This window comes from Falco biarmicus, chromosome 5, assembly GCF_023638135.1.
Source record: "Falco biarmicus isolate bFalBia1 chromosome 5, bFalBia1.pri, whole genome shotgun sequence".
Taxonomy (NCBI): Eukaryota; Metazoa; Chordata; class Aves; order Falconiformes; family Falconidae; genus Falco; species Falco biarmicus.
In genome coordinates this window covers 24215809-24230784 of record NC_079292.1, presented here as the reverse complement: position 1 = coordinate 24230784, position 14976 = coordinate 24215809, and the positions used below count along the sequence as shown (strand labels likewise).

The 14976-nt window shown below is 41.2% G+C and overlaps 1 protein-coding gene across 6 annotated transcripts; it reads right to left on the bottom strand.

Annotated features, from left to right (window-relative positions):
- Positions 1-225: 225 nt before the first annotated feature.
- NUDT5 (nudix hydrolase 5) lies at positions 226-14959 on the bottom strand. 6 transcript variants are annotated; one of them, XM_056340571.1, is made up of 9 exons: positions 14821-14959; positions 10739-10847; positions 6879-6946; positions 5065-5117; positions 4256-4363; positions 3642-3737; positions 1997-2098; positions 831-884; positions 226-560 (listed from the first exon to the last, which is right to left on the bottom strand). In XM_056340571.1, exons 2-9 carry the CDS (start codon positions 10799-10801, stop codon positions 451-453), a joined length of 654 nt encoding a protein of 217 aa, XP_056196546.1. In that variant the 5' UTR covers positions 10802-10847; positions 14821-14959; the 3' UTR covers positions 226-450. The 6 variants fall into 6 exon arrangements, with proteins under 6 accessions (XP_056196546.1, XP_056196544.1, XP_056196545.1 ...); XM_056340569.1 differs by having other exon boundaries at positions 14766-14911; XM_056340570.1 differs by lacking the exon at positions 14821-14959 and adding an exon at positions 12587-12605.
- Between the last annotated feature and the right edge of the window lie 17 nt (positions 14960-14976).

The following is a 14976-nucleotide window of genomic DNA, read 5'->3' as shown; positions in this document are numbered from 1 at the left end:
AGCCAGAGCACACACGCTCCATCCCATTGCTGCTGCCGCTGCTGCAGAGAATGACCTACAGCTGTCACAGCGATGCTGCCTGTGCACGTGGACTCGGGAGCCGCACGTTCTTCCTGCCGTCTTCCTTTTTTTTGAACAGGTGGCATTACACCCACTACAGTCACTTCAGCATCTTCCTTATACCAAAATGTAAGTGGAATGATCAATATAGTCAGAAATGAGCCGTTCTGAAAATTAAGCAGCATTTTTATTATGATTATTCGGTCAAGGCTTGATAGCAGTTAGAAGGAATACTTTTTGTCAGTTACATAACCCCAGGTAAAAACAACACAATCATTCGTACATCAGCATCGCTCCTACAAACCTTTTTTTTTTTGCTCTACAAGAAGAGTTATACTTCTAAGCCATCTAAATTGGGCAGTTTTCAACTAAATTTCTCATCATCTGGTTTTAAAATTTCATAAAAGGAACTTGGAGCGGTTTTTCTGCTGCACGCTTCAGGGCCAATGCGTAAGTATAAACCCTGGCATCCACTGCAATGTGTTCCTCTGCTACTAGTTCTGAAAATAAGAACAAAAATGTTATGAGATGCTGTTAACACTTTTCTTCTACAGAAATTTAAGTCCTTTACTAAAATGAATATATATAACATTCCAGACATAAATTCTTAATGCTAAGACCTAATGCTATCACTCTGTCACCTGGCCAGGTCTCTCCCAGCTTTTTGTTTAAGATACAGTATTCTAGGATGAGTGAGGAGCTGAGAGGAGAGAAGCTAAGGGTTACCTGAAGCTCACACAAGTGCATTTAATGTGTGGGAAAGCTCTTACCGTCAATTCTTTGCAGTAGGTCATTCTTCGGAAGTGAAATAACTTCCACAAATTCTAGGAGAGAAGAAATTAGTGATCAGTAGTAGTCCTGCTTCTTACTGTTTAGAAGGGGACCTGGCCCTAGTGCTCATCACCAATCCGAAAGCTGTGACGCTTCATGTATTGCAAAAAGGCCCATGAAATGGGGGAAGGCAGTGACCTGGGGCCACTAAAAACCAGGTTTGGCAGAAAGAAACTGGAAAAGAGCTGGGAACAACAGTGTAGCTGACAGCTATGGAGGATAAGAATCCTGAAAGGAGACCTGCTCCTTTCTGAGAACGGAAAATTCACTGTCGAACTGGAGTTTTGTTTGGCTTATACTGGTACAGTAATGGATTGTAGATGTGTTTGAAGACCAAAACGGCCCAGGGACAAAGGGTTTGCTCTTGGTGAATTGGTGTTGGCTTACACCTCCCCTGTCTATTTGAATTAGTTGTCTTTGGAGCTTGATCTACAGCTGTTGTGGATTCAGGAATTTGTGTTTCCTGAGATACTGGTGCTACAGATGCAATACTTGTAGATAACTGACACGATAATGCCCCACAGGAATTTTCATGTCTAAGCCAAAGTCAATTTCATGCGCGTTTGATTAGGGTCAGGAGATTAACCAATCCCAAAATAGTTTTAACTGACATTTTCTAAGTAAAACTTGCTGTACGAAGACCACACTTGACTGTACTGCCAATGGGAGCACAGTTCCCTGACGTACCTCCATCATCTGCAAGTAAAAGAAAACAATTGTAGTAAGTTAAGGGTTTTGAAATACACTATAGAGTTTACAACTAAACCCTATTTTGACAGTCAGTGAGTGACAGTGTAGTTACTCTGAGGGTCAAGCCACAACTAAGAGGAATATCCAGGTTCACAAGTGCTATGGCCCTCACCTGAAGTTTAGCACCTAAATTTCTCATTCTGGTTGTGCCAATATCTGACACTTAACACAGATGTTTCTTGTGAATTCCACAAAGAAACATGTCTCTGCTTATCCAGACTGCAGGGTATGATCTAAAGGACCTACAGCATCTAAATCAGCTGGGACAGAACAGATGCAGTGGTAGGGATAGTTCTTCTAAACACATCCTTTTGTTATCTTCTCCAGATTTTCAAATAAATGGTACAAAACTCACCAAGTTTTTGCTTAGGTCTTGTATTCTCAGCCTCATCTCCGTTAATGGTGACGCTCACAATGTGTGTCGTGCTGTTTGACAAACCTGGGTCCAAGCAGAGAGCTGCCAACAAGCACATGTAGATTTTAATTTATTGAAAGCAGAACTCATGCACCTTGACATTTTAACAAAAGCTTTCACATCTGGTATAATGCCAGAGCATGTATTTGGCACATGTTCGTGCTGGAAGAGTTGTGAAAAGTTTGGTTTCACATTGTCCTGGTTTCGGCTGGGATAATGTCAATTTTCTTTTCAGTAGGTGTGCAGTGCTGCATTTTGGAGTTAGTATGAGAATAATGTTGATAACACACTGATGTTTCAGTTGGTACAAAGTAATGTTTACGCTAAGTCCAAGGGCTTTCCAGTTGCTCAGGCCCTGCCAGCGAGAGGGCTGGAGTGGCACAAGAAGCCAGGAGGGGACACAGCCAGGACAGCTGACCCCAACTGGCCAGTGGGATATTCCATACCGTATGATGTCATGCCCAGTATATAAACTGGGGGGAGCTGGCTGGGAGCGACCAATTGATGGCTGCTCAGGGCCTGTCTGGTCACCAGTCGGCGGGTGGTACGTAGTTGTATTATTTTTTTCCCATCTTTTGGATTTTATTCCTCTCTCTCCCTACCCTTTTCATTACAATTGTTATTATTATATTTTATTTCAATTATTAAATTGTTCTTACTTCAACCCATGAGTTGTACCTTTTTTCCAATCCTCCTCTCCATCCCGCTTAGGGGAGGGGAGTGAGCGAGTGGCTGCATAGTACTTAGTTGCTGGCTGGGGTTAAAACAGGACACACATTCTTAAAAGTAATGTTTTTGAAACTCTCAGCTCTTTTCTGGATTCCTTGTAAGACTTGTTTTCAGCAGCTAGGTTTACTTCCCATTCCACAGACTGAAGATTAAACTGTAACCCTTACAGACTTCCTCAGTCTATTAGAGTCTTAATTTTGCCATCACCTGTCTCCATCTCTCTCAGTCCCCTGCATGCAGTTGTACCTGATAATCAAAAGCCAAGTCTCAACACGAATGACTGAAATCATATGTAAGCTGTCTCACCTTTCTACCTTTTCAAGTTTTATTTATGATCCTTGCTTTGCCTTCATTTTGTTTTGATTTATGTAGGAAGCGTGGATTGGCAACAATCACGTTCCAAAGGATCTCTGGATTCACTCAGATTATTCTCTCCTTTCTTCTTTGTGGTTGGAAAGCTGAGTAGTGTCACCTCCCTACAGCTGACATTAGGGTGACCTCCACTCAGACTGCATCGTGCAGCTATTTTTTCTACCCAAGTTCGTGGATGCTGTTCACAGTTGAGACCTTTATACTAAAATGCCAAATCACACCCTGAATAATTGGGTTTTGTGTAAAGAATCTTAATTAACACCAAATTTTTCCCTATAGACGTAAAACTTTTACTTTAGTCTTATATTTTTAACAGAAGTTCAGCAACTGATGCATCAAGGACCAAAGCCTCACTGGTACAGCCATGGGATACTACTCCGCTAATCTGCACAGATTTTTCCTTTGGTTTAGAGCATTTCAGACCTTTAAAGTACCCATCAAAGACAGAATTAGCTTTGGGTGGGAAAATAAAAAAAGCAAAGACCTGGAGTACATTCAACAACTTCCCCCTTGTACCCGGTTTCTTCCTCCAGCTCCCGCAATGCAGCACTCTCTGCAGTCTCGTTTTCCTCGATGAGGCCTGTGAGACAGGTAATACACAACAACAACAACTGAAAAGGGAGCACTTAGCTGCAATACCCATCCTGAGCTCTAATCCAGCTTTATGGAAGAGGTGAAACACCCTCACTACCCTATTTTTACAGAGGGATAAACTGAAGTGTTAGGAAGGGTTCCAGTTCCCGGATTCATCGTGCTGATGCCCACATCTTCTGATTATCTACAGAAGCATGCTACCTTCCCAGGAAATGGCAATAATGTTCTCATGAGGGAAAGAAGCTTTGACTCTTAGAGGAAGGAGGAGTGGAGGAAAATGTAATATTCTACTACCAGACTACTGTGCAAAGTGTCTCCAGTCTGCTACAATGAGCTCATTTCGCATTCTTCATTATCAAGTATTCCTATTTCTGAACAGCACACCAAGCTACAGAGCTCACCATGGTTTTCTGCTTAGAGCTGCTTCATTAAGATCGACACTCCAAGCACATCTAAACACACTTAACTGTCAGCTTTATGTGACTCAAGGTTTCGGTCACTTACCTGCAGGAAATTCCAAGCAATAGCTGTTAATTGGGGGCCTGAACTGTTTCACTAGGACAATGCAGTCGTAGTGGAGAGTTCTCTGTAGCACAGCTATCACTGCTACACCTACAGACAGTGACAGAAGACACAAGTACATAGAATTGGAATACAGCAGAAAGTGAGTATTTAGTGTTAGATCTGGAAAGGAACCCAAGCACTGTTACTCTGAGCATTAAACGTTTAGGTGCCTGCTCCAGAATCCTGAACGATGAATTTAAGCTCCTTATATCACGTGTGGTAAGACATAAAAGCCCAAAAAGGAATCTTCAAAGTACCCCAGCAAACAGGAGGCACACATGCCAAGCAAGACCAAGCCTCAGCCCACCAGTACCTTGGGAAGGGCTCTCTTGCCTGCAGAGACTGTTTGGAAGTCACGGTATGGAACCCCATCCTACACTCCTCACATGGCTAAATCATGTCCCTCTTTTGTCCAAAGAGAGCTCTATCCCTAGCCCCTAACAGCAGACCCCACTCAGTCTGTGCGGTGCTCTGTATCAGGGCAACCATGATGTCTTTGAAATGACTCCTGTTCTGAAGTGAATAAAATGATCTTGGGAAAACACTCCCACCAGGAAGCTCCTGATTCTTCAGCACTTAAGTTACCATTTCATTAGCTTAGGGGTACAGCAAGCTCTGCTGAGCTCTGCTGCTGCTGTTCTGCATCCTCATTCACTCAGAAACAGATCGGCTCTACCTCTGCACAGTGAATTTATCAGAAGAACTTTCACGGGAAGAAATGCAAACAAAACAAGTCACCAACATCTTACCATCAGCTGAAACTCCCTTTTTGTTGCCAGTACGCTTTACAGTTTCCCAAGTTCTGTTTAACACAGAGAAAAAAACCAAATATATACGTAAGTTGTCTTCTACCCTTGCACCTGACCGGCTCACAGATACACTATTAATAGAAGGCCAGTCTGTTTTTTAAGTTCAAATTTTGACAAAATATGTAAATATGTATAGTGAAAAACAAGAAGTAATTTGAAAACCAGAGGATGTCAATTAATCCTTGCAAACAGTTAACAAGACGTGGCCTTGGGAGACGGAATACATATCATAAATACTTCAAGCCAAGAAGTAACATGACAAGCTCAAGAAGAACCAAATGGTTAATGAGAATAAACAGAAAATTACTTGAACTGTGTGTGAACTAGCTTAATCAGCATTCTAAAAGGTCCGCCCTCGAGCAAAGAAAGCCCCTTACTAACAAAGCCCCCTCCCTACAAAACATGAGGTGAAAAAAAAAAAGAATGCTGTACCTTTAAACGGAGATGAGGCTTGTAAGAACCAATGAGACTTCAGTGTGACTAAACTTAATTGTAAATAATTGTTCAAAGTGTATAAAATGTTTTACTGTGTGTTAAGAGGTGAGCTAGTTTTTGTGTATTACCACCTAGCTCCCTCCTTTGCACAAACTAGAGTAAAAAGATAGAAATACCTCAACTCAAGTGTGTGAACTGGCACTGTGCACTTCTGGGACAACACCCTTGCTACTTTCATTTAAAAGCAAAATATACTGTCACACAGTGAGGCCCCATAAGAACGCAGCTGGCCTTAGGCATGCCCTGTCACATACCGGAACTATAAAATGTCTGTAGTATGATTTTGGTTTGTCTACATAAAGGAGGGATAGAGAAAATAATTAATGACTGCTTAAAGATGACTAAAAATAAGGGAAAGATGTAAATGATTGTCACAGAACAGGCAAGTCTTTCCTGTAAATGTGTAAAATAAAGCAATTTATATATGAAACATGTCAGATTTTGAAATAAAATTTTGTAACAAGACCATGTACATTCTACCTTTTATCTTGCTTCTGTATAAGGTTTATAGTGTAAGTTACTGTGAACTCTCAGCTCAGTTACTTGTGCACACAAGTAGCATCCAGGCAATGAAGACCAAAGCTGCTCTCTCAAAATAAACAATGGGATGAGTAAAAAAGAAAAATCCACCAGCAATAAAAATCCTTGCACAAAAGCTCCAATCAGTGCTATTCTTTAAAAGGATACTTTGCTGATTAATTGGGAAGGCCTTAGAGAAAGAAATCACTACAACATCTAACACGTTAAGGGGAGGGAAGTAAAGCCATGTTGTTACATCTAGATAAATACAGCAAAACTAAAGCATAGAAAAGAACTGGACAGGCGTGATAATATACAAGAGGACAGTAATTTGTCAGCAGTATGCAAGATCCAGCACCATCAGCAGGGAAAAAGGAGCCCTCGATGAAGCGCCAGAAAAGCCGTGAGACAGACTGGTCATCGCAGTGCTGCTGCATAGCTAGAACTTGCTTTTGCATGGCATTGTTAAAAAGGAGCATCATTACAAGGAACTGGAAACGCAAGGTAAACCAGGGTCCTGTGTGCTCAAAAGCATTTAGGAGCAAATTTGACCCCACATGCTAGCATGCCTGCTACAGGAAGATTTTTTTTCTCTCTACAGTAAGAACTATAACGAAATTGCACAATGAGATCTCATCTTGTGTTGAGTAATAGGTTTGTAACTCTGTATCCTCCAGCCTGGGGGTGGTCCGTATAACGGGGAACATCACAGGAATCTGAAATTTCAGAAAGGCAATTACCTGGTTTTACCAAAGGGATCAGTGTAAGTTGTTTCTTCAAGCTTCAACCATTTTCTTTCTACAATTACCTAAAATAAAGAATTCTTTGTTAAACACATTATAAGATTAATCCCAAAGATAACTTGGGGCTAAGGGGAGAAACACAATTATTTTTGGATTCTCTTGAAGCAAAATCTCAGCATCAGAACACACGCAGGAACACACAACATTCCTACAGCTAACCTGGAAAAAATCCCATTTACCCTAAGTTGTTGAAAAGGTATAGAAAATAAGTCCAGTAACTTTTCTTAGTGTGACTTTGATAACCAAGTTTCAATGAATTCAATGGGATTTTATGTACTGAAAAGTCATCATCTTTTTAGAAGGATTTTGCAAAGGTCATAGTTCAGCTGAAGAAGAAAAAGGGTCACTGGTCTGCACAGACTGTAGCTCCTCTAGTCATCGTGAGTGCCCACTTATCAGAGAGCATGGCCCGACAGCTAAGCATGCAAGACTAAAAAGCAAACGATTTTGAAACTTTCCCTGCCACGATCTCAAGACCGTGGCCTTGCGTAACTGCTGTTTTCTGTAACCACGGGCAGCGATACATACCTGCCCTTTTAGGATTTCTGAGCACTGCTGAGTGCTCGGCATCACTACAAAATGTCTTTTCTGAGCTAAGTGACTTTATTTGCTCTGCGACGTTACCTTCCATGTAATTCCTTTAAAAGGCAAACATTCCTAGCTATTAGCCCAGCAGTTTACTTCTTCTAACTTGTATTTTAAGCTTTGCTGAAGGTGTAGGCAGACAAGAAGCCTATCTCCAGAATTTATATCAATTTGGCCATAGGTCTGACCACAGAAATGAGAAGTAATCAGTAAGATGAACAAATCACTTCTTACTGTCTAATGAGACACACTGCTGACAGCAATAGAGCAAGCACAAGCAAAGGGAAGAAGAGGACCTGGGAAAAAAAATTACAAAATTGAATTGCAGCAAAAGGATGACGTCTGACAGGTCATTCACATGGCTGGCACACCACTATCCTCTAGTGCAGGACAAGGAACAAATAGGGCCCATGTGGCCATGGAGGTCTTGGACTTAAAAGTGAGAGATTCACCAACTCAAAAAAGAATATAGAGAAATGAAATGTAGTATATCATGCAGCTATAAGTAGGGTACGGAAGCACACAGTACAGCATCAGCTGGAGGCAGAAAGACAAATCAGAAGTGATTCATGTGTCCAGTAAATTAGAACTGAGATGGATAAACCCACATAATTCTTAAAATGTGTTCTTCAGAACAATTATTTTGATAGGCAACTGGCATAACAATAGTATTCCTATGGTTGTAAATGTGGCTACACATTTTTTACACTTAAAAGTTTTGGCATTTATTTTGGAAAGTACAGTATTTCCATGTAAAAGAAATTGGACAAGGAGAGCTATATGTTCTCAATAAGGTTTTCTAATGGCTTTGTGGTCACAAAAACAGAGCTGGAAGGGACACGATGAAGAATATTATGCTCATTATGGGTACAAGAAGTAATTCCATTTAGAAGCATTCAGGTATATTGTAAATAGCTTTGTATTCACTCCTAAATCACTGCAGAACTGGAGTACAGGAAGATCCACAAGAAAAATAGATGAAAATCACATTCCATTGGTTGTCCAAGGAGGGGAATATATATTTTTCAGTTAAGTAAACAGCCAAATATTTTGTGTTAATCAATTTTTTTTTTTAAACATTGCAGAGAACACAAAGGACTACATTACTGATCATGGTCCCATATTGCTGCAGCATGCGACAGAACTGGCAGATCATTACCCCTGTCACCAAGTTACCATTTGCTAAGCAGAAAGGGGAAAATGGCTGAAATCAGAACCACAGTACTGTCCCCAGGAATCTTAGAGGAAAAAAAATCCCCAGTCTGTAAGAAATTAGACATGTCTCAAGTCTAAAAAGACAAAAAAAAAAAAAAGAACAAAAGTAGGCTTTACGTATACAAAACAAACAATGTGAAAGTATCAGATATTCTTAGGTATAGCTCTTCGCCTCTACTGTCATGGGGCAATAATTAAAAAGTACTATAGGACATGCAGCATAAACCTTTACAATGGAAGTGGTTTCACAACCTTCTAAAGTAAGATGAAACTCCTGTTGCTAACAACCTACAGGGTGAGAAAAAAGAAAGTTGCCAAGTTTCCCTGGAAGAAAAAGATAAATTTATCACCTGCCTCATTGGGTGCATAATTAAAACCTGCAGAAGCTGCCCTAGAAGCAAAACTTCTGCTTTGCTAAATCCCCTATTTAGGGCCTAAAGACATTTTGCAGAATGTGTGGCACTTACTCTACTCAGTTTTAGAATGAGTTATTTTTATTGCTTTATCTATTAATGTGATAGCAAATAACATCTGCTTTTGCTTACAGCAGCCTGGTTGTGGGCTCCCAGAAGCAGGAAGAAGGAAGTAAGATCAGTCACCACTTTCATGGAAGAAGTGGAAAAGGTTGCCCAGAGCAGCTGTGGGTGCCCCATCCCTGGGGGTGCTCAAGGCCAGGTTGGATGGGGCTTGGAACAACCTTGGCTGGTGGAAGGTGTCCCTGCCTGAGGCACAGGGGTTGGAACTAGTTGATCTTTAAGGTCCCTTCCAACCCGAACCATTCCATAGTTCTATGATTCTAAGATATTCCAACATCAGACCATGTAGTTACTGAAGAGTTACAGAATCACTTTTAATGTGAGGGCCACTGGCAGAGGCATGGTAAATACTCTCCTGTATTAATCCCACTAAATGACTGAAAAAAATAAACAGCTTAAAATATGTAAGATCTTATTACAAACTTCCAATGCCATCAAAAAGTACAACAATCCAAAGGAGAAGAACAAAGAGACATTAGAGTAAAAAAAAAAGAAAAAAGAGGATAAAATGAAAATATTACCTGCAAAACCACAGGTCTTAATAAAAAACCCGAAAAGCTTACAAAAATGAAACCGTTTATGCTTGCAAAATATTCATATTAAAAAAAACCACCCATAAATATATCCCAGCAATGTGAGTCTCTCTTTTCCTGATGAAGTTTTGGTACCTTGAAACCTAAAGAAATTACAAGACTGTTCATTCCAAGGAAGGAACACTGGAGAAAAGAAACTACATTTGCATTATAACAACCATGTGATGCTGTTGCCAAACCTGCCTTTAACACCAAAGATTAACTTTTAAGAATTCACTTAAAAGAGAGCAGAAACAAATACAGGCAGTTCAAATTATGGTGAAATCGCTCCTAATAAGCACCCAGAAATACCTCTAAATTCCTTCCTCAGGACCTGACATTTTCTGATTCTGTGAAGATGCAAGCACAGTATTTTTGAAAAAATCTTACTACCTCCTTACTAATGTCTTTAGAACAAGTGTCTAAATTCAAACCCTTTCAGAAAGCAACAAAGAAGGTATAATCCTAAATGTTAAGGAAACTCTTAGTGGTTCATCATCTTAAAGGAACAGAAAACAAGGCTATTTCATGACCCACCAATTTGTATAGTCTCTCAGAGGTATCAGTATTATTCTCGAACACTGAAACTAGACTGAGCAGACAATACAAGAAAGAGATGCAAAATCAAAAAAAGAAGCAGCAGCTTAAAATAATGCAACACTGTACATTTCTCTCTGCCCATTGGTAATTTGTATGATTATTTCATCAAAGAGAAATGCCACCTTCTTTAAACTCTCTGACCACCAGGAAGAAGCATTTTGTCTATTGAGTAGATTTTTACAGAAGTACAGCATACATAGCATTTCTTACTCTGCCCTCACAAACATATTGATCAGTCTCAAATAACTTACTTAACAACAGAATATGTGTCAACCCAAGCATGTTATACCTCTTCTTTAAGGACGAATTGTCTAGCAGTTTTTGGAACTTCTGTGGATGTCTCAGCTGCCATTTTCAGGAATGTCAGGCTTTCCCCCTTCTGTGCAAAGTCCAGATTACTATGAAACAAAGTCAATATTTGCTTTCAGAGTAAAGTTAAAAGGTTCATTTCTGCATTCTAGATTAACAAATAAAACTTGCTGGAGAAAGTTAGGGACACGTGATGGCAAGTGCAATTCCTATTTTCAGCTCCACCTGATGGTTTCAGAGTCAATCAAAGGAGAAGCGGCAGTTTGGGTCAAATCCCTGACTTCAGTCCTGTCAGCTGCCAAGCAGCTACTGGCTGAAGACACCCTCCCTAATTATTCCAGGGTCACACACAGAGACAAAACTGATCCAGTCCAATTGTTTCATTCTGATCTAGGTGAAGTGCTCTGTCAACACAGTGTTGCCACAACAGGGCTACACACTCCACTGTGAAAGTGGAAAAAAACCTTATACCAAGAGGACTTCAGCAGTAAAACCTGCCTGCTATTGAGAAAGAATCAGAACTAGAACCTACCTCCACCTTACACGCATCAAAAATAAACACGTAAATGACTCAATCCTCCCACAAAAAACCAAGGTCAAAAAGTCACCTGTGTGTCACAATTCTAGGTGGCACGTGGAATTAGCATGACCAAAGCATGGCAGTTTCTCTTACTGGGAATGCTGTGGCTAACACCGTGCAAAAGGCAGTTAATGCATGGCCAGAGCAAGGCTCTGCACCTGCATCAATGCCTCGGCCTGCACCCTAATGCTCCCTAGAAACCTAAGATCGTCTCAACCCAGTTCTACCTGAAAGGCACACCAGGGAGCAGCAAAACATGATGCATCAGAGATTCACCATTAGTCCCTGCCTCACTGCAGAGCTATGGCGCACTTTCAGCACGGAAACTCTTATTCCAAGGAAGCTCGTCTCTGATACCAAGCTTCAGTACTCAAGTCCTGAAAATCTGCATGAATCACAAGCAAAAAGACAGTGCAAAGAAGCAAACCAGTTTAAGTGTTTAAAGAAGAGATGAGATAATCTCAAAGATCACTATCATTCTCAGTGCTGATGGTCATAAAGTTTCCACAAAATCAACAGTATTTCTTCTGTTGACTTCAACTAGAGTTTAATAAGGCTCTGTGGGGTCCCTAGCAATGAAACCAGAACCGAGTGATCACCTTCTCTGTCACACCCAATTTTAGCGCTTGCATTTTTTGCTTCATCTTTATCCTTTTATGATAACATCTACTGCCTATTTGTGAAACACTTCAGAATATGTGGCAACAGTCACCTTTCTTACATATTAGATTTGCATTTAATTCCACAAAGTAGTTAAAAGGAACTGGTAGTACAAAATATTTCTGGTTATCGGCAGGATTAAAACCAATGTACAAAAATCCATTTCCTCAGCATGTACACAGGGCAGGCTCCTTCTTAAGTCTCAAGACAGTCTCGTTGGATGAAGTAGGTCATAGTAGTCAAATGGTCAAGTCATTTTTATGTAACGTAAGTCCTGAAAAAGGACCCTGAACTATTAAACCCAATTCTGTTATTTCAGAAATATGTTCTATAATCCTTTCTTAAAGCACTGAAGCTTCACCTTAAAACTACATAGATTTACTATCTACCTTACTACTATTTGTATGAAAAACTGTTCTAGAACCTCACATGCTTATCTTCCAATTTCTATGTCATGCTAGTTCAGTTGGCTGTTCCCCATTTGTTCTTGAGTCAGTTATGTCTCATATTCCCTTCAAAGAGCTGTAGCTGGACAACGGCCATGGTCTTTTGCTGTGACTAAAATACAAGATCAAGCTTTCCACCAACCTTACGCAAAAGAAGTACAGCGCAGCACAGCAGTTCCAAGGGGTTCCTGGTCATTCAGAGGAAACAAAGGGGACTCTCTGTGATGCCTGAAGTATACAGCTTTAAAATTATAAAAACCTACCTCACATACCTAGCTACAACAAATTCCCCTCCTATGTTTGGAAAGACTTATAGCCTTTTTGATCGACAATATATCAAGAGAGTAGATAGTGAACCATATTCCTGTTCAACTTTTTTCTTTTCTTTTCTTTTTTTTTTTTTTTGATAGGGCTGAATAAGTCTGCCTTTTTTAGTCTCCCCTCACAGGAAATCCCATTCCATCGATCATACTAACCCTTCCACATAAGCCTGCAAGTATCAGTGTATGTTTCCAAAACACAGATCATCACAACTGTACCCTAAATCCCACAAGCACCTATAGTAATGGTTTGTACAACAGCATTAATACTTAGCTATATCAGTTACAAATACATACTAAATAGAACCTCATCTAATAGAAGAAGCTGGTTTTACACAACTTGCTCTCTTCTGCAGTGGACAGACTCAAGGGTAGCTTGTGAATTAAAATAACAAAAATTTACACCGCTTCAGTCGTTTGAATTACCACTAAAATCTAAAACAAGCGAACACGAGAGCTCATCTATCTCAGCCTCTGTAGTTTTGATCTCCTCCACAAGTGGGTGCAATAACTCTACGTGTAAGTGACATTTTAAACAGTTCACCAAAAAAGTATTTTTTTCCAAATTCAGTTGACTGTAGACAAGTGAGAATTTCTGCTGTTAGAAAGCTGCAACATCGTTCAGTTAAATGAAGGGTGCAATTCCGGTATCTCACATTAGTCATACTGTCAAGGGTGGCAACACCTTTTGTTCATCAAAATCAGCAGCAACTGAAAATTAAACTTGCACACTACAATGTCAAGTTTCTAAAGCCCTATGTTAGATTTCAGAATAGACCTTGTCTTGCAGCCCTCAGACAGGAAGGTTCTTCTATCTCATAATATTACCACTGTATCATTCGAGTTAAAAATGCAACACACAGCAGCCTGCGAACCTGACTGCCTGACATACAATTGCATGAAGTCTATGCTTCAAATTTTTTAATAGCTACCAGTGTGATCTTAAGCATATGTCAAAGTATCCACATTTATCAGTGTCCTTAGCACGAATCAACTGCACTTGAACCACAAATCATGCAAAAAGTTTGGCCTGCTTCTAGTATTGCAGGCTACTGCTGGCAAATCATGCTACTTGTTCCATTTATTTAATTCATGTGGTCAAACTCAGACCTTAAAAAGGTATACCATTTTAAAAAGAGATAACTTTATTCCCATTGCTTATCCCTTTATTGAGTGGCTTCTTTTCAAGGCAACATCGAACCATTCCACAGCTCCCAAATTATCCTTCCCAGGAGTTAAAATCTTAAACCAACTGAGGTCTGTGAATCAGCTTAGAGAGTAGCCGAGCCATCAGGGCCTTCTGTTAACCCACCCATGTCACTACAGGTGGATTAGCTTTTCTACATCACTTTTCAAAAGACATTCTACAGTAAATCTGCCTCTTAAAAGACAAAAGACAAACTACACATCCTAGCTGACAGCAGCCAGGTTTAATGGAAGCTCAGCAAGGCAAGCACAAGATAAAACAAAATATGGGGTTTCTTATAAACAGCGTGCAGGAGGGACGCTGGCAGCATTTACGCACCATTTACCCAACAGCGTGCCCAGGTGTGTGTGCTGAAGATAAACATCCCTAAAAGCTCTTGAGTCACTTGAAACTTGTGACCATCGGGCAGTGTGCTGGCATGTCAGCAAAATGACTCCAGCAACAAACCCAATTAATTAGCGTAAGTTAACGAGAGAGAGGGAGAAGAGGGGGAGGAGTGTTTTGCCAGGATGTTTAGCAGCACGGGTGACCAGCACCAAATAAAATAAGGAAAACGAACTGGCTCTGGCCCCGCAGAAGGCCCCACCCTGCCCACCGAGCAGCACAGGGTCAGCAGCAGCCCCGTCCCGCGCCCAACCTGCCCGTGGCTGCGGCCGCCGTGCGGGGCCTCAGACGAACGTTAATATCCAGCCACCGCTCGGCCCTACCCAAAATAAAATGACACGCAGCCCCGGCTGAGGGGGAAGTGGGTTCTGTCGGTACACAGCTCCGCTGTAACACCGGGGAGGGGATACCTTGCAAAGGGACGGGCAAAGAGGGCAAGCAGAGCCCGCCGGGCGGGAAACGCACCCGCCGCTTCCTCAGGGCCACCGTGTTTTCAGCGTATCGCCCGGACACCCCCGCTCGGGCCAGGCACACGTACGAGGCCGGGAGAGCGGCCCGGCAGCTGGGGGAGCCGCGGGCGGCGGCCGGACGGCAGCGGGAGCGGCGCCAGGCGGCGGCGGC